At 37.1% G+C, this 23,931-nt stretch overlaps 2 protein-coding genes across 3 annotated transcripts in view; one reads left to right on the forward strand and one right to left on the reverse strand.

Moving 5' to 3' along the window:
• Positions 1-23,931, reverse strand: part of LOC126763047 (elongation factor-like GTPase 1) — a 179,910-nt gene that overhangs the window by 144,544 nt on the left and 11,435 nt on the right. The window lies entirely within an intron of this gene.
• The window catches only part of LOC126763050 (uncharacterized), a 63,656-nt gene that overhangs the window by 34,201 nt on the left and 5,524 nt on the right, over positions 1-23,931 (forward strand). Inside the window, exons 2-3 of the mRNA XM_050480228.1 lie at positions 21,113-21,264; positions 21,829-21,907. Of these exons, the coding sequence (XP_050336185.1) occupies positions 21,113-21,264; positions 21,829-21,907 (231 nt within the window). The remainder of the gene's footprint in view (positions 1-21,112; positions 21,265-21,828; positions 21,908-23,931) is intronic.

A 23,931-nucleotide genomic window follows, 5' to 3' on the forward strand; every position in this document is an offset into this window, starting at 1 on the left:
TCTCCAAACTGCAAGCAATATTGGATGAAGATGATACTTTGAGCCAAAAGCAAATGGCAGCCATGTTAAATGTTCCACAACAAATAACTACAGACCGTTTGGAAGCTACAAGAAAGATTCAAAAGTGTGGAAAATGGGTGCCACATGAATTGAATGAAAGACAACTGGAAATACTTGTGAAATTTTAATATAAAGTCATGAAAGAAAATCAGTTTTACATCGAATTGTCACTGCCAATTAAAAATGGATTTATTTTAAAAATTCTAAGCGGAGAAAATCCCCGGTTAAGCCCGGACAACCATTAACATCGACTGCACAAAAAGATTGATTTGGTAAGAAGGCAATGCTCTGTATTTGTTGGGACCAGAAGGGTATAGTTTATCATGAGCTTCTTAAACCTGGTGAAATTGTTAATACTAATCGTTACAGACAACAAATGATCAAGTTGAATCATGCATTGATCGAAAAACGACTAGAATGAACCAGCGGACACCGCAAAGTTATTTTGTTACACGACAATGCACCTGAATACAAAGCAAAATCGGTTCAGGATACAATCGAAGTACTTGGCTGGAAGGTGCTACCGCAATCGCCGTATCCAGCAGACTTGGCCCCTTTCGTTTTTCATTTATTTTCATAGTTGGGACACACATTGACTGAACAACACTTCGATTCCTACGCAGAAGTCGAAAATTGGGGGGTTGGTTGCTTCACAAACCACAAATTTGTCAATACTTTGAATTTCTTTTTTTGCTTTCCCATTCAAAATTAATATTTCATAAGTGATCAGCGGGACTAGTCCATTTAGGCATGCTCTTCCGTCTGTATATAACCGAACTAGTCCCTCACCTTTTGATTTATAGATCTCAAATTGTACACACATTCTCAGCAAGAAGCTGCTCATTAGTCTGATCCGATAATATAGTAACTCTATAATATACAGCTAGCATACAAACTGATCGGTCAATTGTTTTGATCGTTTTTTATATTTGACAAGATATCTTTACGAAATTTTTTCAAGGTAACTCTACTTGTTGAGATCGTACCACTATAGCATATAGCTGCCATACAAGCTAACTAAACAAAATCAAACGAAGTTAATGCTTTTCCTTGTTCTAATAAAATTGACGATACGAAATCGCTTATTTTCGAAACTTATATTCGTGAGAGAAGTTTTTTCTGCCGTTACAAGGAATTCGATTCTCGTAGATGTACTGATTTTACCAAATAATTTGGAATACTATACTTACAATACTTTGATCATTCAGTCGTAAATGGTGAAATGTCATAACTGGCCAAAAATGTTTGATGTTAAAAGCAAGATAAATATTTTCCAAATTTTTTCTGTTTTTATTAGAAAAAACAAGAAAAAACGTTAACTTCGGCTGCACCGAAGCTAATATACCCTTCACAGGTGCATTTCTTTTAGTAACTATGTGTTCAGTTTGTATGGAAGCTATATGCTATAGTAATCCGATCTGAACAATTTTTTCGGAGATTACATTGTTGCCTTAGAAAATAATCTGTACCAAATTTGGTGAAGATACATTGTCAAATGTGAAAGTTTTCCATACAAGAACTTGATTCCGATCGTTCAGTTTGTATGGCAGCTATATGCTATAGTGGTCCGATATCGGCCGTTACGACAAATGAGCAGCTTCTTGAAGAGAAAATGATGTTTGCAAAATTTCAAAAGGATATCTTAAAAACTGAAGGACTAGTTCGTATACATATGTATATACAGACAGACGAACGGACAGACGGACAGAGAGACAGACGGACATGGCTAAATCGACTCAGCTCAACATACTGATCATTTATATATATACTTTGTAGGGTCTCTGACGATTCCTTCTGGGTGTTACAAACTTCGTGACAAACTTAATATACCCTGTTCAGGGTATAAATATTAGAACTTCGGAAAAATATATATTAATATATATAGTATTATATATTTTTTATAGTGCCTTTAAACTAAACTAATAGTCTAATAAAAGCATGTTCCTCTCCAATTTAGTAATAATAAATAATGTAAATAACATTTTCCTCATAGAATACAATAATATTTTGTAAGACCAAATTGAAAAGATACTGCTGAATAAGCCACCGAGCATTCAACTCATACTAGAAAATCGGCGAAGCGTATAAACTTGCATAAACACATTACACTTAAAAAATATAAAAAATACGAGTAAAACCAGCGGAATATTTGGAAAGCATGCAAATAAAATGCGAATTGCGAAAAGTGATTTGTGAATTGTGATCTGCGCGCTGTGCACTACGAGCCGTAAGCTGTTAGCTGCGCGATGCCCATAAATTCCGATGCGTCTTTCGCACTTTCATAGCCAGCAGTGGCACGCGAGTCGGACATTCAATACCGCCATTTAAATTTCCTCCGCTGTGTTCTGGCAGCGCTTGCCTTAACCCCCTTTTTCAGCTGGCGATTTTTGCATACATTTTTGTCGCGACAAGTTTGTCGTGTTACAACAATTTTTCCATCATCGCTTGACACCGGGCTTGCCTTTGCGACTGCGAAAATGTTGCAAATAGAATAAAGTAAACGAGAAATGTGACAATGTAAATTTGCGGACATTTTATATTCCCTACACGCAGTGGACCCCCAAACACAAGCCTCAATTATTGCAACAACAATGTCTGCCCATAAATTTGAAATTCAAGAAGTTGCTATAGAATATGTATAAATGTCGCTATGCAGTGTATTCCATTATTTGTGCGTTTGAAAATCTTTCGCTGGCACACAAGGCTGATGGGTATAGCTTTATGACAACGAGCTGAAACTAGAATTTATCATTTTATTTGGCCTCTATGCATTCGCGATTGCTTTTGATGCGAAAATTATAGACTTGCTACAGCAACAATAACAATAACAATAACGGTGCCAGTAATGCAATGTCAGTGTCAATGCGAATGCGAATGAGAAGTGCTGGTGCCAGCGCCAAAGCCCCAATCGAATTCCATATTCGCACAAAAACCGACAGCGCGGCGATTTTCACTTTTTATACAAAATACCACACACCCACACGCATCCATACCATCATGTGTGTGGTGTGTGTTGCAGTTGCAGGAAAATTACAGATCATTTTATGCAGATATGGTCAATAGTCAATGGCCAAAAGCCGTTTCGGCATGATGGCGCGTTGACAGCTTTGGCTTCGCTGTGCGCGAAATTGGCAACGCCAAAAATGGATTTTGCAGAATTTTTAAGCGCAGTGAAAACCAGCGATTTGGCTGCGTTTGTGGAGAAGCGGGTGCAGCGAATTTCTATGCGCTGACAGTGATGACTGACTAAGTTGAATGTAATTGAGAGTTTCCACTCAAAATTCGCTCTAAGCTCTTCTTTTATTTAGCTCGACTCAATCAATCAATGCGAGAATATGGCAGTGCGGATTTATTCTAAAAAAAAATTTAAATTGCTTTTATTCATTTTTGTTAGTCAAATAAATGGCTGTGAAGATACGATATGAAGGACTTAACTTTTTTATTTTAGTGAAGTTTGAACTTTTGTTTGCTGAATATTAAATAATACATTTAGGGAAAATACCTTTGAAGTTTGGTATTTAATAGTTTTTGATTGTTTTTAGAAATATTTTATCAAAATATAAGGTACATTGCAGCCAAATAAGCGAACACAAAATATCGATTCTATCCGATCAAAAAGAAAAAAAAATAAAAATTCGATTACTACTTAAACAAATAAGGAAGGGCTAAGTTTGGGTGCAACCGAATAACCGAACATTTTATACTCTCGTAATTTGCAAGGATAAAAGCTGGGCAAAATTATTTTCGAATTTCTATAATGTATCTAAGGTCACCGAGCACAATACAGGTCAAAAGTTAGCAATAGAAACTGGCTCTACATATTTGGGAAGGGCCTCTCCGAGCCGTTCGATACCAAACGAGGTTTCAGACAAGGCGACTCCTTATCGTGCGACTTCTTCAATCTGCTCTTGGAGTAAATAATTCGAGCTACAGATCTAAATAGAGAAGGTACCATCTTCTATAAGAGTGGACAGCTGCTGGCGTACGCCGATGATATCGATATTATTAATCGATATCAACAACGGCGCAGTTAGTTCTGCTTTCTCCGGAATGGATAAAGAAGCGAAGCAAATGCGTCTGGTAGTGAACGAGCGAAAGACGAAATATCTCCTGTCATCAAACAAACAATGTCTTAATATACAATATAAAGCCAACTAGATGTCTGAGGTCTATGAGTATTAGTACTCTTCAAAAAATCAATATCAATATTACAATGATAACCACTCTACAAACGATATGATGCATAAATTATAATAAAGGTTGTCTTTTCAAAAACCTCTTTTCCTCCAATATTAACCTCAGTTCTTTAACCCTCACGGATTCTTGAAGGAGCATAGTCATATGCATGTTCATCCCATTAAACCCATTAAAATAGGTTAGTTTAGGTCAACTTAGAACTCTGTCCATTCACATAAACACACATAAAACATACTTACACAAGCATACTATAAAAACCATATAAAAATCTACATAACATCAAAGCGAGACTCGAAGCTTACTCACAACTTGTTTGCTTTTAATCACTGAGCAGTCGAACAACTAAGCAACAACAAAAAAATAATTTATGTGATTATTGATTATACACTCGTCATCATGTCGCAATTCAATAGTATTTACCGTTTGTTTCTATCTTCATTTCATTACAGGTAAGATGACGCGTGATAAGACAAAGACGAAACACCAGTGCGGTGATTGGCATGAATTAAATGCGGTGAGCTTGTAGAATTTGATGGCACAACATCGTTTCAATCTATTCAAGTCGATCGAATTGAATACCAATTTGCTTTATTAACCGACTTAATAGCGGTCGAACTGGTAAGGAATTCGGGCAACACTTTCTATTTTGAATATAAACAAAGCGAACAGCTCAACAGAAGGCTTGAGTGGGCAACAAAAACAACAACAACTTGTATTTAATAATAGATGTAACTAAATTTGCATAAAATGAGGTCAAGACTAGAGCGTGCAAATATAGAATGAAAATGGTTATGATTCTTGTTTTGTAAGCGAAAGTAACCGGGGTCTATTCGGCAGCAGAATTATTAGTTTCAGCTATGAAGGTTCTTGAAGCTAGGCGACAGGCCAACCAATTTCTTATATTTGGTGTTTTGCCACTTTATAGCTGATATACCAAAAGGTTGATTTTTAAATGGTCCGAAAATTTTTATCTATTTGTCTTGATCTGGGCTTAGAGTTGGCATTGTGTTGTTGTCATATCGCATGATATTTTGAGTAAAAACTCTTTACGTCATGTTCTTCCCCTTCTTGTAATGACGTTTTGATGATATCGACAGAGTTGGAAGCTCTTCCTCATTTATAGTTTTGGGCTACCGAATCACTGTAACGTTCTTCAAGCAGAGGTGGGTAACAGTTGGGTCTCCTTTGTAGCACTAGACCTCTGAACTTCGCGTGAGCTAAGCAAGCGCTGCTCAACTACTAGCTCCTGAACTGTAGATCCTTCTGAACTACCTTTGAACTACTTTCTCTCAGTAAGGTTTATCTTGCCACAATTGTATGAGTTCTCACTGCTCAATACCCACTAGGCGTGCATGCGATAAGGTTCCGAATTTTGTCGGGCACTAACTTTCAAAGTTGTACGGAGCAAGGTAAGGTAGAACAATCTTCTTAGGTATTTTCTCCTTCGTTGTCCAGCTTTTACAAAACTGAAGCTCAAACATCTCGGCAGTTATATCTTCAGCGATTCTGGCGATATCACAAATTTGTGGTAGGTTTAAACCGTTTTGTCAATTTTGAGATTATTTTCGTCCCATACTTGGGACCTGGCATCCGGTTTTGGATCGACCAACCCAACTAAAAAAACTATGAGAAAGAATTTGAAGACTTGAGAACAGTTTATTATGTGAACCAATACTTTAAAATCATTGGCCTAAGTTTATAAACATGTTCAAATTCATCCACTATGGCTTACAAATGGACATTCGACATCAGTTACTTCCTTAAACCCGTTAAAATAAACAGGAGTGTGTGAGAAGGAGCACAAAGAGCAGGAAGTTGGCTGAATGAGCAATTGATGACATAAATAGACGTCCCGTCCGCTCGACATGCGTGCGTGTGCGTGAAAATCGTGCGGAAAAATGGTGCATGGCATGCCGGTGATGCGTCTATCATGTAAGTTGCAACAGCAAGTAACAACGCAAAAGGAAAAGTCGCAACCGCAGCTACAAATGTAACTTATTTAGTTATGAATACCGCTGCGAGCATAATAAAAATTAGCTAATCTTGTAGAAGAAATGAGACGGCGAGACTTGCGACGCCTACTTGGAGTGACAAATTAGCCATTGGCGCGTTTTTATGCCGCCGTGCCACAAGGCATGTTGTTAGTGTGGCAAAGCTCAGTTAAGTAAGAACCGCATAGAATGTTCGCTTAACTAAGGCAAGAGCAGCTATAATAATTATGGCAACAATTATGGCATTTACACATATCTGCCGCATGTACAATAAAAAATTGTCTGCATATTACAAAAACATCCCGGCGATGTAATGAAGTGACTGCTTAAAGCAGCGAGTCAAACTACTTCAAACGCGTTTTTTAAAGCACACAATCACACACATAAGCTATAAGGTACTACAGAAATGTATGTAGCAGTAACACCAAGTACTGTTATAACATAAAACGATTGACACAACAGCACTTATAGCAACAACAACGTTAGGCAAAGTGTGACAACATTAAAGCAACGTTACTTCTGCGACAAACTCGCTTGTCAACGGTCACCTAGTTGTAGGTATTTAATTGTATCTTGTTTGCACTTGTAGCTATTTGCAGCACGCTGAGCCGATGCGGGCCGGTTACATGCCACAAACAAATAGCTACAAGCGGAAAATGCGTGCGACACTTAAGCGCAGCGAACAGTGTTATGCCTGCAGGCGATGCCACAACACTTGTTACATACTTAGTATATATATATATATAGAAATGCGGTTGTTGAGTACACACATTTATACATACACATGAGTACATATGATATTATGCCAGATTTAAAAAAATATACAGTTTATACTAATTCTTCTCATTGAAGAAAATTTATTTCAGTTCAAAAAAATATGTGATACTTTCGGCTAAATATGTTAAAATTTTCCATCAATTCAAGTACTAAATTTTTTCCAAGTTTCTACAATCTCAAATTCCACCATTTCGACGCATTTATACTCTAGAAAACGTAATTGGCACGCGTTTAAGCAAATCATTGTGCCAAATCTTGCCAATTTTGCAATTCTCTTTACCAAAACGTGCGGCTGAAAGATGTGCGAGCACTTCATGAGAAAACTTAGTTATGACACACAAACAAAAAAAAGCGATTTAACAGTAAATTATACAAGTAAGCGGTAATTGTAACAGAATCCATTATTTTTTTGGCAACGCAAACAATTAACCACAGTAAAAGGTATTTAATTAGAGAACAGTTAAGAGACAAAGCCATACAGACACAACAAAAGACTTAAGCGACAAACTCTCGCACGTAACAAGCATAAATGGAAGCAGAAGTGATCACAACACGCAAATAAACAAACAAATAAATGTTTTACCCACAAACTCAGCAAGCTGGAAAAGTTTAAAGAGGAAAGCAAGCAGCTGTTGATGTGTTTATATTTTTCCTATGAAAACGGTCATAATTTAAAGGTTACATAATTTTTAAAAATTATTATTTTTTAATTCAATTTAATTTTTAAGTTTTTTGGTTCTAATATAAAATTAAACTTGGTATTCTTAATTTTTCGTCTGTAAACTTTATCAAAGTCGATGAGAATTTAATTTTATATTAAAACCAAAAAAAAATCAAATTTCGGCCAAACCAAGATCGAAACAAGCGAAAACGTTAGCATCGGTTGCACCAAAGCTAGAATACCCTTCACAAATTCAAAAGATTCCTTCCAAGATTGAACGGGCAGTTTATATGCAACTATTGGGTAGTCGAAAAATTATTTTCGTATTTTGTCAATATATGTCGTTGCAGTCGTATATCTCCAATGCTACCAATTACATTGTGTTTTACCATATAGTGTAGGAAAGGTGAGATTTTAAGCTTAATTTAATTTATGCTGAGTGTTTGGTGGGATTGGAAACGAATCATCCTCTATAAGCTGCTCCATCCTGGTTAAACGATTGATTCTACATTTTAATGCCAACAATTGACGAGATTGAAGCAAGTAATCGCAAAAACACGGCCACAGCTGATCAACAGAAAGGGCTCGTCTTCCATCAGGACAACGCTAGACCACATACATCTTTGATGACTCGACAAAAACTGGAAGAGCTTGGCTGGCAGTTTTGATGCACCCACCATATAGCCCTGACCTTGCACCATCGGACTACCAATTGTTTCGGTCAATGCAGAACTCCCTTAATGGAGTAAAGTTGGCTTCAAGAGAAGCCTGTGAAAATTACCTGTCGCAGTTTTTCGCCGAGAAACTAGAAAGTTTTACACTGATGGAATAGTGTCTCTAGCGGAAAAATGGCAAAAAGTAGTTGACTAAAATGGCACATATTTGGTTCATTAAAGTTCATTATAAATTTAAAAAAAGTTGAAGTTTGATTAGAAATACGAAAAGACTTTTTCGACTACCCAATATATCGGCTGTTTCGAGAAATGAGCAGTTTCCAGATGAGAAAAGGACGGGTGCAAAATTTCCAATCAATATCTCGAAAACTGAAGGACTAGTTCGTAAATATAAACAGACGTTCAGACTGTCATACAGGCGGGTTAGGCTAAATCGACTGTACTCGTCAAGCTGATCATTTATATGGTATCTGGCGTTTCCTTCTGAGTGTTCCAAACATCGTAGCAAACCTAATATATGGTATCATCTTCAGGGTATATCGAAAAAAAAACAACAAACAAAGAAAAAATTAATTTAATAAATCTTAAGCCAAAATAAAGGATAGTATAGAATACAGCAAAACTTAATACAAAAAAATATAATTTAAATTTTGTTATAACGTAAATCCAAGTCCAGATCAGTCAAAATTACTGAAAAATTAATCAAATAAATCAAGTGCAACATGCAGGCTACTCCAAAGCTAATAAAAATGTATACCGTGAGCAATTAACACCCGTAAAAACCGTTATTATGTAAAAATTATATTATATATTAAAATCGTTACAAACTGTTGAGTAACAAATTTCACCAAAATCACTAACGAAGTGTTGCAAAACAACGAAAAAGCAACAACATCATTCAGGCCAGCATGCTTTCTTTCGTGCTCAGCCATCGATGTCTTTCGTAATTGTGCTTTCAATTAAAGTCATTTTTCATCGCTGCAAATAGGCTTTTCATCTATTTAATGCGGTTCCTATTTAAGCGACGCCATTTTCATTGCGATTGTCACGCTTTGTTGTAGCCACTTTGTGTCTTCCTCAGACAGATTTCACGCCTAATTAACGGGGCGCTGAGCATGTGAGCCCAAATATGTACACATGTATATACCATATGCCCGTGTTTGTGTGAAACCGGAGGCAAACACCCATTGCAATTGTTGTTATTTGTCTGTACAAACAATAGTTTGTTTGTTGCTGCAATGTAAGGCCGTGCAAAATTTCATTTTCACAACAATGGAATAAATATATACATGTGTACATATGTATATATGTGTGTCAAGCCGGTGTGTGCTGAAAAACACTTTCATTATGCCGCAAGCTTCATGTTGTTTCCACGAATATTGCTGATATTGCAATAGTTTGAAATGTGTAACCAAATTAATCAGCTGGCTTGAAGGAAATTTTAACACAAATTAAAAATTTTAGCTCTAAGCTTCACATTAAGTGCTTGTTTACAGACTTTCACGTTTGTTAATGGAAGAAGGAATGATTGATTTCATGCAGAAATGATTCAGAGATTATTGTGAGCAGTTTTCCAGCTGGGTATTTCAGGGGAAATTGACTCTATGCTTTGCTATTGAAAATACTCGCTTAGCTAAGGCGGCATATAATTATAAGTAAATCAAATGAAAAGCACACAAATGAAACAAAAGCGTGCAGTGGCCAACAGCAGCGTGTGAAAATTGATTGAAGTGAGTTAATTAAATTATTATACATATTTACATATCTATATAAGTATATATAAATATGTGTGTGGATTGCCATTGTATTGTTCAATATCTCACACTTTCATACGAGTATCCATATTGAATTAAATGAAAAGTGGTCTTACATACATATAATTATATATTAAGATTATGGGAACCTCAAGAAGAAGTGCAAAACACTGCTGCAATAGACTAAGAAAAGAGTAGCTATTTTTCATTCAAAAACCATTGTTTTTGGGATAATATGTTTTAGCACTTTGTTATGTCAGGGCGGCAAAATGTAGGCAATATTTATAAATATAGACATTCGGTTATACTTTTCATGGGTCCATTCGCAACGGAAACTGGGTCAATTCGCAACCGAAACTGACGATTAACTTTAAAGCTTTCGTTTAACAGTGAAGGAAATAAATTTTTCTTATGTATTTTGGACCACTAAAAGGCCACTTTACACTTATACCTAAGTTGCCTTTTATATTTCGGGATTTGGTAACCCTGGTTAACATTTTTTATGGTATACATACTAAGAACATTTCGACATACAAACTATATTTCTGTTGCTTACAGTAACTTAAAATATTCATCTCTGCCAAAAAATGGAATTAAATCCCGAACGTTTTCGCGCTATTAGTTTTAACAAACTTCGACGTGTTTTACCTCAGCAACAGCGAACTTAACTACATTTTTGGTGATGAAGCTCCTTCAAGGGCAGGGCCAGTGTTTATCGATGGTATGGTGAATTTAGTCGAGGTCGTAGATTAGTCAAAGATATTTTTGAACACTCAAAATATTAAATTGATCAGTCAGCCACCGTAAAGTCATGGCTTGGCACCGAATCGTTTCTTTTTATTCCCGCACGAGAAAAAAATAACTAAGATGTCAACAGTTTTCGACACCTGAAGAGGCGGTTGATGCGTTCAGAACGCATATTTTGGAGATAACTCAATCAGAGTGGCAAACGTGCTTCGACAATTGATTCAAACCTATGCTAAAGTGTAGGTATATGTACATAGATCTTAATATTAAATTAGTAATATTTAAAAAAAAAAGAAAGCGATTTTCAGCGATTAATATTTATTTTGGTTCTCTAATTGCGAAATATAAGGGGCAACCCTCGTTTAACCCTCCATTTATTAAAATCAAAATAAATAGGCACTTCTCTGCCTCAGCTTCTAGCAAGGATTTCAACTTTACTTTTATATATATGAATACATTTCATCCTTTTGTACCCTTGCGATAACGTAGTTTAACGGGAACAATACATAAAGCTCATATAGAAAGTTTGAAGAAAATTTTTACTTCAGTACAATTTTATTGTTTAATTTTTTTACCAATTGTGCTTTGATTTTGTTTATAATAGTTATTACATAAGGCGAAATTATTGGAAATCGCTGAGGAAAGCTCTAAAATCAGGAGGCATAAAACTGGCTGACATGTGAGACTGAATGCAGTACAATGACTCTGCTTGATTATAAATAAATTTCTTGCTTTATCATTCACAAATATATAAATATAACTATAATTATGTATTTAAGTGTAAAATTGATTATAAAAGCGTTATTTGAGTGCGTTGCGCCGATGCAGAGACTGCTTACAGTTTATTACCGTAATAATATGAGCACTTAAGTAACAAGTAAGTTGAAATGCCGCGAATCTAATCGAATAATTATTAGATGATTGATGTTTTGAATAAAAAATTTAATTAATTAAACTAAAATTATCCATGAATTTTAATTAAACTTGAGTAAAATTAAGTGGACCGAAAGAAGGTTATGATTCATGGCTACATATTTATAAAATAATTTTACTTACAATATCAAAATATTTTGTTATATTTGCTGAATTTTAGATTCGTAATTTTTCTTTTCATATCGAAAAATTTTTTTAAATATATTTACGTCATAATTTCTAACCTAAAAAATTCACAACCCCCTAATAAACAAAAAATAGCATCAAATAAACCTCGAAGTTCCTAAATATTTTTTTTTAATTTTTATAAAGATATATTATTGCAATTGACACTCAATTAAAATATTAGCCCTAAAAGTGTGTACTTGTAAAACATAAAATAAATATGGAAAGTGTACCTACACAAATTTCTCTCCACCAAAGTTTTCACGCGAAAGTACTCAGCAGCAAATATGCAACGCAAAATGGTGGATCCACCATAAAGTATCTTGATGAGCCAATGGCAATGTTAGGTTGAGTTATAGACCTAATGAGAAAGTTTGCAATCAAATATGCCATTACTTATCAGTAGCCACACTTATATGCATGTGTATGTATGTGTAGGCGAAAATGAATGGAGCATAAAATTGCAACACACGCGTACGTATGTTGCAGTTGCAACACTGGGTAATAGTTTTTCCCAACAGTACACTGTATGCATATGCATGAAAAACGTGCATCAAAGAGAAACCGCCTGGCTGCCTGGCGCGGGGTGGCATGTAGTTCATGTAGGCAAAAAATATGCAGCACTTCAATAATTACTTACCACAAACTATAATGAAATGCAATGCAACATGTTTGGATTCAAGTGGAATAGTTGAGTCTTGTGCGATTTATATACTTTTCCAAGCTTCTATAGTACTTGCCGCTGCGGTTCGGCAGAAAATGAACAACAATAATAACAATTATTCACTGTAGTGGAAGCGTTGGCTAAATAGTTTCCAATGTTTCCGAATATTAAAATATTAAAGCACTAAACATATACGAATGATCTCCGGCAAGTATGCAATAATTTAATGTTTATACACAGCATGATCCTCATTGACATTTTCTGCGAAATATTAATCCTTTTTCGACTCTAAGACTTCGAACAACCTCAAAAAAATCGAAATAAAATAATAAATTGGCTTGTGGTCCAATATTCGACGTATCAGTTGATCGAAATTATGATTCATGTAAATCAAAAATGATATTTCAAAGTCTATTTTAGCAACATCGCTTAGAAACAAAGTGAATCAGGTCAACCAGCTTCTCTCTAAAAAGCCTGTCTAACAAGTAATTCAAAAATGTTATATTATTTTTCAATATGTACCCAGCTGGAACAAGTATTTCCAACACTTTTATACTTTCGGTTCAAATGTCGAATTAAAACGATATTAAGAGTGCTTATTTCTACGCAATCCAAAAAAAAAACCTCAAAAGCGAGAGTTCGAGAAGAAATGTTAAGATAAATGAACAAAGCGATACGATTACAGGCAAATCAAGCTAAAAGCATAAATTCCAAAATACTATTGGACCCTGAAGCTTCAGCACTTCTAAGTTTATCTATAAGTTTTAGTTCACTATTTAACATGAATTTAAGCTTGTCTTTCGGCTAGTCCATAAAACTAAAACACAGCACACAACAACAGCCTCACTGCTCAGCACATTTAAACCCCTCTTCTTTGATTTCACAGAAGAGCTGCTCATTCCTTAATGGCGCAAAAAGTGTTGAGTTGGTCGTTGAAATGTTCCCATACACATTTGTAGTAGTCGCTAATGGCGCAGTGCGACTTTTGCCACAAATTTGCACGAATTGCATATTAAAATGTTTCCACAACCCACACAGCGACACACAGCGCCACACAACGCTCGCACATAGCCCGCCTTCCACACGCTTGCGAAAGCCTGTCTGTACTTCAGCAAACACTTTTCGCTTTTTTATTTGCATCCGAGTGCGGAGTTGCGATTTTCTCTTTTCATTAGGAGCGTTTTTTGCCGGTTTTATGGCATGCCATTTCAGTGGTGCCGCGCGCACCAAACGGGGTTAGAGTTCAAGCAGTGGCTCTGGTAAATTTTTTGTGATTTTTTTCGTGCTCTCCAGTATTTATTGATTACTTTGCTTCTTTCGATTTTTATTTGAAATTTACTTATCGACAGACAACACTCAATCTTTGCTGCAATTGACGTTGCTGTCGTTAAGTTGTGTTGCAGTTGGGTTTGTTGTTGTCACGGCAGCGATAAAATCGTGTCTGACGTTGTTGGTTTTAGTTGGCGAAAAGGCAAAAACAACAAAACACGCTAGCGCGCGTTCTCAATTATCAACCAGTGCGGAAAACTTAAACACGAACGCAGCAATACATACACACCACATAAATATATACAAATAGATCTACTTTTGTATATATTGAAGCGATATGCCGATACATGTCGTCAGATATATACTATATATTAGGTATATTTAAACGCGTAAGCACAAATTCACACAGATTCGGTTTCAATTGCAGTTGGCGTTCCTCCAGTTGCAACCGCTCACACACACGCAATCCACACACTTGTCGAAGTATTGGTGCCTGTTTGCAGTTCGCTAACCAATATTTGCACTATTTGATTCTTTCGCGTCACCAGCGACTTTTACTCTTTTTCTGCGCCGCTTATTTGCATTTCGGTGCTTTTTCGACCGCTCGTGTGTCGTGTGCCGATGTTTGCTTCTTTTATGACCACGAACACGTTTTCAAAGACCGCCTTTTCCTCTACGCTGCAGTTCGAGTGCTTTTGGCGCGCTTTCGTGTCATGTCGGTTTTTGATGATATTTCTGTCATTCACCATTGATTTTTGTGTTGTTTGTGGACTTTTCCTGACTCCACGTTCGCTGTTATTTAAACTGAAGTTGAAGTTGAGGTTGAAGCTGACATTGTTGTTGCGGAGATTGAAAAGAAAGCGACATTTCCGCTGCTGCGTTTGAGCTGATTTTCAAGAGGTCTGTCACTTGAACTTTGAAGGTGGTGAAAATCCATGCAGACCCGCATATGCATATGTACATATGTACATATATACATAGAAATTCCCTTCGAACATAAAATACTTAAAATAGTTTCTTTTTGGCTTGTCACTCATATTTATCTTTTAAGTTCGCGAAGTTAAGATCTTTTCATGGGCATGAAGAGAGCCACGGGACTAAATTTCACAGTTACTAGTCAATAGTTATTATGCTTTCACTCAAATTGGTTGGATTATATTATGTCATTGTAACATATATGAATGTATGTAGGCATATTTTTAAGGCGAGTATTTATGTAATAGTTTTATTTGCCTAACGGTAGATGTAGCAATATAATGGGTAGTCGAAAAAGTATGGGTAGTATGAAAAAGATTGACCAGGACCATCCTAAGGAACTTAGCATTCATCATCAAACGGTTTTGAACTATTCAAAAAAGGCTGGCTAGAAAAAGAAGCTCGATCTTTGGGTACATGGTACATGAATTGTGTGAGAAAAATTTAATGGGCCGAATTAACATTTGCAACTCTTTGCTGAAACGAACCATTTCTGAAGTGAATGGTAACGGGTACCGAAAAGTGGATCAAATACGACAATAATGTGCAAAAAAGATCATGGTTCAAGCTTGGTGAAGCTCAACAAATGGTCGCAAAGCCATGATTGACGCCTCGGAAGGATATGCTGAGTGTTTGATGGGATTGGAAAGGAATCATCCACAATGAGCTGCTCCAGCCGGGTCGAACGATTTATTCTACATTTTACTGTTAACAACTGATGAGATTGAAGCAAGTAATCGAAAAAACACGACCAGAACTGATCAACAGAAAGGGCTTCGTCTTCCATCAGGACAACGCTAGACCACACACATCTTTGATGGCTCGGCAAAACTGGGAGAGCTTGGCTGGGAAGTTTTGATGCATCCACCATATATGTAGCGCTGACTTTGTTACGGTCAATGCAGAACTCCCTTAATGGCGTAAATTTGGCTTCAAGTGAAGCCTGTGAAAATTACTTGTCGCGGGTTTTCGCCGAGAAACCAGAAAGTTTTACACTGATGGAATAATATCTCTAGCGGACAAATGGCAAAAAGTGGCCGACCAAAATAAGTTGAAGTTTGATTAGAAATACGAAAAGACCTTTTCTACTACCCAATATTTGTATATCAAAATGACGAAAATGACGCGTCAAACTGATTTTTCGCATTCTCAGAGAGAAATGTTGCGATCTCTATCAAATTTCAAATTACCGATTTCGTCATTAGAACTGATCAAAAGTCAAATTTTGTCAGGCCAAAAGTCCATTATCCAAGTATTGGGTATTTGCACGGTATTGTACACATTGCTGTTTACAGTAACTTAGAATATTCATCTCGGCCAAAAAAACGAACAAATCGCAAACATTTTTTCAACAAAAATGCATCGACGAACTTATTACTAAATCGGTATGTGACCTATCGTGCGATTGAGAAATACCTCAATCTGAGTGGTTAAAATGCTTCGACAACCTTAATTTAAATTTAAAAAATAAGTACAAAATCATAAAATTAAATTATACAATTAATTATCTTTGCATAGTGGACAATAATTAGGAGGGTAAACATCAATTTCGTCATGTAAACAAACACGCTCCCTTTTTTCCTACATCAAAACAATTTTTTCGAAATTCACTGGATTGATAGTTTACATGCAAAAATTCAATTACGCGAGTGAGTGCGCCACAACAATCGCGGTGCATACAAATAAATTTTACTATATAAATAGGAGGTGCAACGTTGCCACAGAATGGATATTTGCCGTCATCAAACCGGGCGGGAGAGTGGTGTGGTGAGTGCCACAATGGGGCATAATCGAATGTACATATGATTAAAAAATTGTTATGTTGCACTTTGCAATAAGCATATATACACATATATATGTGTTTGTGCAAACATGCAATTTCACGTGATCATCTGCGTGCACAATCAACGCTCAACTCTTGCGTTGCTATCTTTTCTGCTGGCATGAATAGAGGAGTGTTTGTATGTATGTGTGCATGCTTAGCAGCAAACAGGCAGCAAACTACACTTGCAGTACATATGTACATACGCCATCACATAAACACTCACATATAATCACATGAGCACATTTTCGCCTTGCAACTTGCCAGTTGAATATCGGTGGCAATGTGTGTGAGTGTATGTCCGCGTGCAAAACGTGAAATTTAGACGTGTGTGAAGGTCTTGATTTTGATTAACCTCATTTTTATGCAACATGAGGCAGGCACTTAGGAAAAAAAATACACCACAACTACAATAGCAACAAATAATTGAATTATGCGCCCAACACGCGCTCGCGCACATGCCACACTGATAACAACTGTCGGATGTGGCAGATAGACAGGCGGACGGACAAGCAAATATACGCGTGCGTGCGTTAGTTAGATAGAGTGAAGATGGACAGGCTAAAGCGCTATCAGATAGTTATATATTTGCTTGTGTGCAGCAATACTAAATAACCGACGGCTTCAAGTCCTAGACAAGTTCGTGTTGCAATGTAATCCGGCTACTTTCGAAGTGTTCTTTGATATGAAGCACTTGAGCAACACGCCAAGGTAAAATCCATATACTCATATGAGAACATTTGTATGCAATGGTGGCACCAGTGTTCCTCGGTTGCGTACTGACCTGCTTACAAATAAATATAATATTGATTGCCTTTCGCCTCCAGTTTTGTTATCTTATAAATAGTTTTGACAGCTTTTTACATAGTTCTTGTACTATACCACATTACATCAGTTCTGCACTAGTTACGAATTGGTGCAAATGAAAGTGGTACGCACCTAGTGTTTTTGATTATAAAATCGTAACATTTACTACGGCGTCTATCGTTGAAGTAAAAGTATAGGCTTGCAAATATTTATGAGCTGTTATGTTCGTGCCACATGTGTGGCAGCTGGCTTCATTCACCGCAGTTAGGCTGCGTTTCAAGTGTGGCATGCCAAACGGCGGTAAAGTAAAAGCTTCGCGTTTCCCCCAAATGCCAAATAATAACAAGCAGAAGCCTCGTCATTCTCACCTTACAAGCTTGAACGGTTTTCCCGTATAATGTGCTCTTTCGAAGGAGGTAGTTTATGAAGCTTGCGCTTAGTTGAGAATTTGTGAAAGTTGTGTTTAACTTGAAGAGTTTTTTTTTTCTTTTATCACTTGGAAGGACTCGCAGGGATGTACCATTATCAATATGTGAGCTAACTAGTTATTTGTCCAGATCCAAGATCTTTCGAAGTGTTGACGAATTAAAAAAATAGAAAAAGAGCTCAGAGACAAAAATATCAATCAAATCGAACCAGACTTAAAAAATATCATAACTATACATAAGTACTATGTGAATCCAATATTTTTATACCTGGTATATTAAGTTTGCCCAGAACGAAACGTCGGAGATCAGCATTATGAGGAGGGTCAATTTAGCCATGTTCGTCAGGCAGTCTGTATATATTCAAACTAAGACCGCAATTTTTGAGATATCGATCTGAAAGTTCGCATACGTCCTTTTTTCCCCAAGAAACTGCTCATGTATCGGAACCGGCGATATCGTAGCACTATAGCATATAGCTGCCATACAAACTGAACGATAGGAATCGAGTTATTATGTGAAAAACTTTTTTATTTGAAGAGATATCTTTAAAAAAATTTGGCACGGACTATTTTCCAACATAACGGTGCAACCTCCGAAGAAATTATTCAGATCGGACCAATATAGCATATATCTGCCATATAAACTGACTAATCAAAATCAAGTGCTTGCATGGACTATTTTGGATTTGTGAAGGGTATTAATAAGGCATCGGTGCACCCGAAGTCAACGTTTTTTTCTTTTTCTTAAATTCGTGTCTATAAATGTGCGTGCATGCTTAATTTGGCAGTAAGTTGCAAGTTTAAGTTCAAATATTCACGTTGTCTTCGTAAGGAAATCTGCAGCGCGTCGCTTATGTACAATATGTCAATATTGCCACTTTATGCATTGTGTGGCAAATATTTGCACTTGCATTTAACGTTCAATGAGCAAGCAAATATTTGCGAATTTTATTACTACTGTGTGATGAAGTGCGTTCGGATATTTGCAAACCGCAGTGATGCAACAAATTAAGTGTTGCTATTTGATTGCACAATGAAATTGAAGGGAGTGATGATACGTACTGAATACTTATATAAATAATATCTACATAAATACAGACTCACATAGGAATAATATAGTCAGTTTCAGATATAATTCTCTATTGCACCTGATTATGGACAAAAATAAGATATAAGAAGAATTTTCACTATTTTAATTGTCAACTGATCCACTAAAACTTGGAAAGTGGCGAATCGAACAAACAGCTCTCATAAATATAATCAACTAGAAATATAATTGGAAACAAAACTTTTTCAGAACCTTTTTAGCAAATAAAAGCATTTTAAAGCACAAAATATGTTATTGGTAAAAAAGTATTTTCGTATTTCGTAAAGTGAGATTTTAAGCTTCATTTAACAAAAAAAATTAAATTCGGGGATGTTAAAAAAATACAGCTTTTCAAAAATGAGTGAAAATAATGAAGAAATTCGCTATATTTTGAAAATTTTGGATAAAAAAGAGAAGAATGCCACGCAAGCAACCAATGAAATTTGTGAAGTTTACGGAGACGATGCTGTATCAGTCCGTGTAGCACAACAATGGATCGCTCGCTTCCGTTCTGGAAATTTCGATGTGAAAGACGCACGCTCTGATCGACCTATCGTAGAAAAAGTTAGTGAAATTATGGAAAAGATTGACCAGGACCGTGACATAAGCAGCTATGACATCGCTAACGAGCTTAACATTCATCATCATGGTTTTGAACCATTCAAAAACGTCTGGCTACAAACAGAAGCACGACGTTTGGGTCCATATGAATTGTCTGTGGAAAATTTAAAGAACCGAATTAACAACTGCGATTTTTTGCTAAAACGAAATGAAATCAAACCATCCCTGAAGCGAATGGAAACTGGAGACGAAAAGTGGACCAAATACGACAATAATATGCAAAAAAGCTCATGATCAAAGCCTGGTGAAGCTCAACAAATGGTCACAAAGCCATGATTGACGGCTCGAAAGGTTATGCTGAGTGTTTGGTGGCATTGGAAAGGAATCATCCACTATGAGCTGCTCCAGCCTGGTCGAACGATTGATTCTACATTTTACTGTCAACAACTGATGAGATTGAAGCAAGCAATCGCAAAAACATGACCAGAACTGATCAACAGAAAGGGCTTCGTCTTCCATCAGGACAACGCTAGACATACACACACATCTTTGATGACTCGGCAAAAACTGGGAGAGCTTGGCTGGGAAGTTTTGATGCATCCACCATATATGTAGCCCTGACCTTGCACCATCGGACTATTATTTGTTTCGGTCAATTCAGAACTCCCTTAATGTAGTAAAGTCAAGAGAAGCCTGTGACACTACTTGTCGCAATTTTTTGCCGAGAAACCAGAAAAGGTTTACACTGATGGAATAATGTCTCTCGCAGAAAAATGGCAAACAGTGGTCGACTAAAATGGTACAATTTGTTTATTTATTTATTAGTATAATATAAAAAAAATATAATTATAAAAAAAAATATGTTTATTTAAAAAAAACAAGTTGATTAGAAATACGAAAATACTTTTTCGACTACTAAATAGTATATAACTATCTATGTATATTTTTTTACTTCTTGATGACAGTCAGTGACCAAGCTAGAATGAAGATCGGGTGCCACTACCGTTGCACACTTACATACTAATATAACTCATACGCCATCAAAAATGCCTTTAAGAGAGTGGCCAAACGCTTAATATCTTTTACACTATGCTACCTGTCTACCAGTCGAGATTTACGCTTTTTAAAAATTATTTGCTTACACGCTTAACATATCACTAACAGCAGCAAATTTTTCAGATATTATGTGCATAAGCTTAATTGATTATTTGCTGCTCTTTTAACAATATGATTACACTCTAAAACTTTATACATATAAATATATACTCATACATATACATAGGGAGGATAAGAAAAAAACATTAAAGCACTCAATTTCGCAGGAGTTACAATGGAGATTAATTTGTTAAGCAAATATGCAAGCAATGCGATGCAAAGTGGCAAAGCCAATCGCCGCATTTATACCATGCCATTCATGCCGCCGCAGCCATGCCCGTTTTATTTTCTCATTTAAGTAGTAAAACAAATTACTAATCTCTTTCCCATTTGATTGTGTTTTACTTTATTTTCGCTTTGTGTTTTTGTTCGTGGCTTCATTGCAGAAACCATCGGCCACCGCCAAGCCGACAAAGTATCACTATTATCCGCACAATCAACATATCTACTTGCTGCCCGAGTGCGCGATACAGCAGGTCTGCAATGCGGTCTATGTGCGTCTGAATTACACACAGCCATTATGCGCCTGTCCATCAAGGTGAGTACCACAACGAAACAACCTAAATTAGCAAGGATACATGTAAGTGCGAATGCGATCGTGTGTGTGTGTGTGAGGAAAGCTTCATTGGACAACAACAAGCCGAGGCTTGAATAGACACATGAAGCAGTGCTTTGGAAGGCTAAACGGACAAGCCAACAGACAATCAAATATACAAGCTGACAGCCAAGCGAGCGTAGAGCGTTGAGCGGGACGCGGCTGAACGTGGGGCGAGCGCGAGCGGAACGAAGCGGCGTGGCGTGGCGCTGCTTGACTGGCCGTGTAATGGATACAACAATCTGCAAGCTGGCAGCTGGAAGCCCGGTTGCGCTGCCTAACATGCCACTTGCAACATGCCACATGCCAGCACCAAGTGCACGCCACAACCATGCTGCCTGTTGCCTGTTGCATGAATAGAGTTAAATAATTTCACAATTGATTATTTCATTTTATAAAGTGAATGCTTGAGCTCTTGTTTTTCTGTTTTGCTTCTGCAATTTAATTGTGTTTTCACAATTCTTTTATTGTTTCTCTTGTTTCATTACTTCTATGTTGGGCCACCAGATACCGTGATCCCTGCTCGGCCAGTCTGAATGAGGACGATCAGCATACAACGAAATTGGTGGGCGACAGCAAGAAGAAGGTAAGTGGGTGGGATGAAGAGGTGGCGGCGCATGCAGTTCGCTGCATTAATGGTTAATTCTAGACAAGTTTGTGTGTGTGTGTGTGTGTGTGGTTAAATGTGTTGGCGTTGTGCGGAAGTGCAGCAGCAAATTGGAAAAGTACCAGGCTAACAAGGAGTTGTTAGAATTGCTAAAAGCGCGGCGAACGGCAGCACAAGTTGATAGGGGTGGGAGTGTAGGAGTAGCAACGCGAGGCGTAAGCTTGCATTTTGCGGCTTTCGATGCTCGTAAATAACAGACGGTGAGAAATGGAATTAAACGATGAATCTACAAGCAGTTAGAGTTTATTTTTTTGGTATTATTTTCTATTGTTGTTGTGTAATTATTTTAAATAAGCAGTTAGTCGTAAGATTAACCTGCAATGCTGCTGGCTTAACTAGCGGTTAAGTTAGTCCGGAGAGCACACAGACCAGTAAAATTAAGATGAGTATGAGAAAAATTCTAAAAATACAAAATTCTCAATTATTTTGATTATTAAGTAGTTAGCCCGACTAGGCAAGCAGGAAAATGTTTAGCAGTAATACTGAAAGTTGATTTTTTTTTACCTTTTCAAATATTTCGTAAGTAGGTATAGAAGAAACGAGTGAGAAATGGGAAGAACAGAAGCTGCTCGCGCGTCCATATTTTTGGTTTCATGTTTGTTGCTAGCAGTGTTTTAAAAATGCGCTAGATGGCGCATTGATCATAATAGTTGCAGCAACTTTAATCAATCTATAAAAACAAAAGGGGTTTCTCTACCGATGCTGTTTTTTACTTTTCATTGGGAGCGTTTATTACGTGGCGGATCCCAAACCCAGGGCGCAACCCTTAGGAGGGAGCCTTCCCACTTTAGCTCGCTTTGAAACGAATGTTTTTTGGTTACCCAGAGAATAATTGGTCGAAGTCCGGAAGTCGTGAGCTGCTTGAGCCTCGAAATCCAACGTATAATAACTCTTGCCAACAGGTGCTACTTCGGACTGAGTAGGCAATTGAGAAGTAAAGTCCTCTCTCTCGACGAACAAACCTCAAACTCTATAAGTCACTCATTATTCCCGTCCTGTTATATGGTGCAGAGGCTTGGACGATGACAACAACTGATGAGTCGACATTGCGAGTTTTCAAGAGAAAAGTTCTGCAAAAGATTTATAGTCATTCGATGGAACGATGAGCTGTACGAATTATACGACGACATTGACATAGTTCAGCGAATTATAAGACCGCAGCTACGCTGGGTAGGTAATGTTACCCGAATGGACGAAAACACTCCAGCTCTGAAAGTCTGCGACGCAGTACCCGCCGGGGGAAGCAGAGGAAGGGGAAGACCTCCACTCCGTTGGAAAAACCAAGTGGAGAAGAACCTGGCTTCGCTTGGAATCTTCAATTGGCGCCACATAGCAAAAAGTAGAAAAGACTGGCGCCCTGTTGGTAACTCGGCTATAATCACGTAAGCGGTGTCTACGCCAGTAAATAAGTAAATACATATGTATGTATACAAATATGTATACATACATACGCTTATGCAATTTTATGCACAATTCAATGCTAATAAATGGATATGAGTCTGGCCTGAAAATTGCAGCTTACCACAGATCTCTTCACACTAAGTCGTGAATAATCTAAAAGCGATTAACGTAGAACAGGAAAATAGATCAAAATGTATGCACATAATCTTCACTTCTCGCATTAAAAAGGGCCACAAAAATGTAGAAGAATTTATATCTCAGCGTTAAGTGCTGCAGCTGACAAGACCTGAGCACATGCATTAACTATACTGCCATTGCTTGCTTAGCTTCAGCTAATAACTAAGCCAAGTCCCTTCGTGCAAATCTTAAATAATTTTCCCTAACCGCTTTTCACATCGTTAAAACACTAGCTTGGTCCATTATAAGCACTAAGAGCATTTAATTCAATTACCAGCTGCCGTAGAACGCAATACCCCCACACGCTCGTATTATATAAATGCAGCCTGGGGATGGCTTGCAAACCGATTCTGCATATTTTAGCG

Source organism: Bactrocera neohumeralis, chromosome 6 (genome assembly GCF_024586455.1).
Source record: "Bactrocera neohumeralis isolate Rockhampton chromosome 6, APGP_CSIRO_Bneo_wtdbg2-racon-allhic-juicebox.fasta_v2, whole genome shotgun sequence".
In the NCBI taxonomy this organism is placed as follows: Eukaryota; Metazoa; Arthropoda; class Insecta; order Diptera; family Tephritidae; genus Bactrocera; species Bactrocera neohumeralis.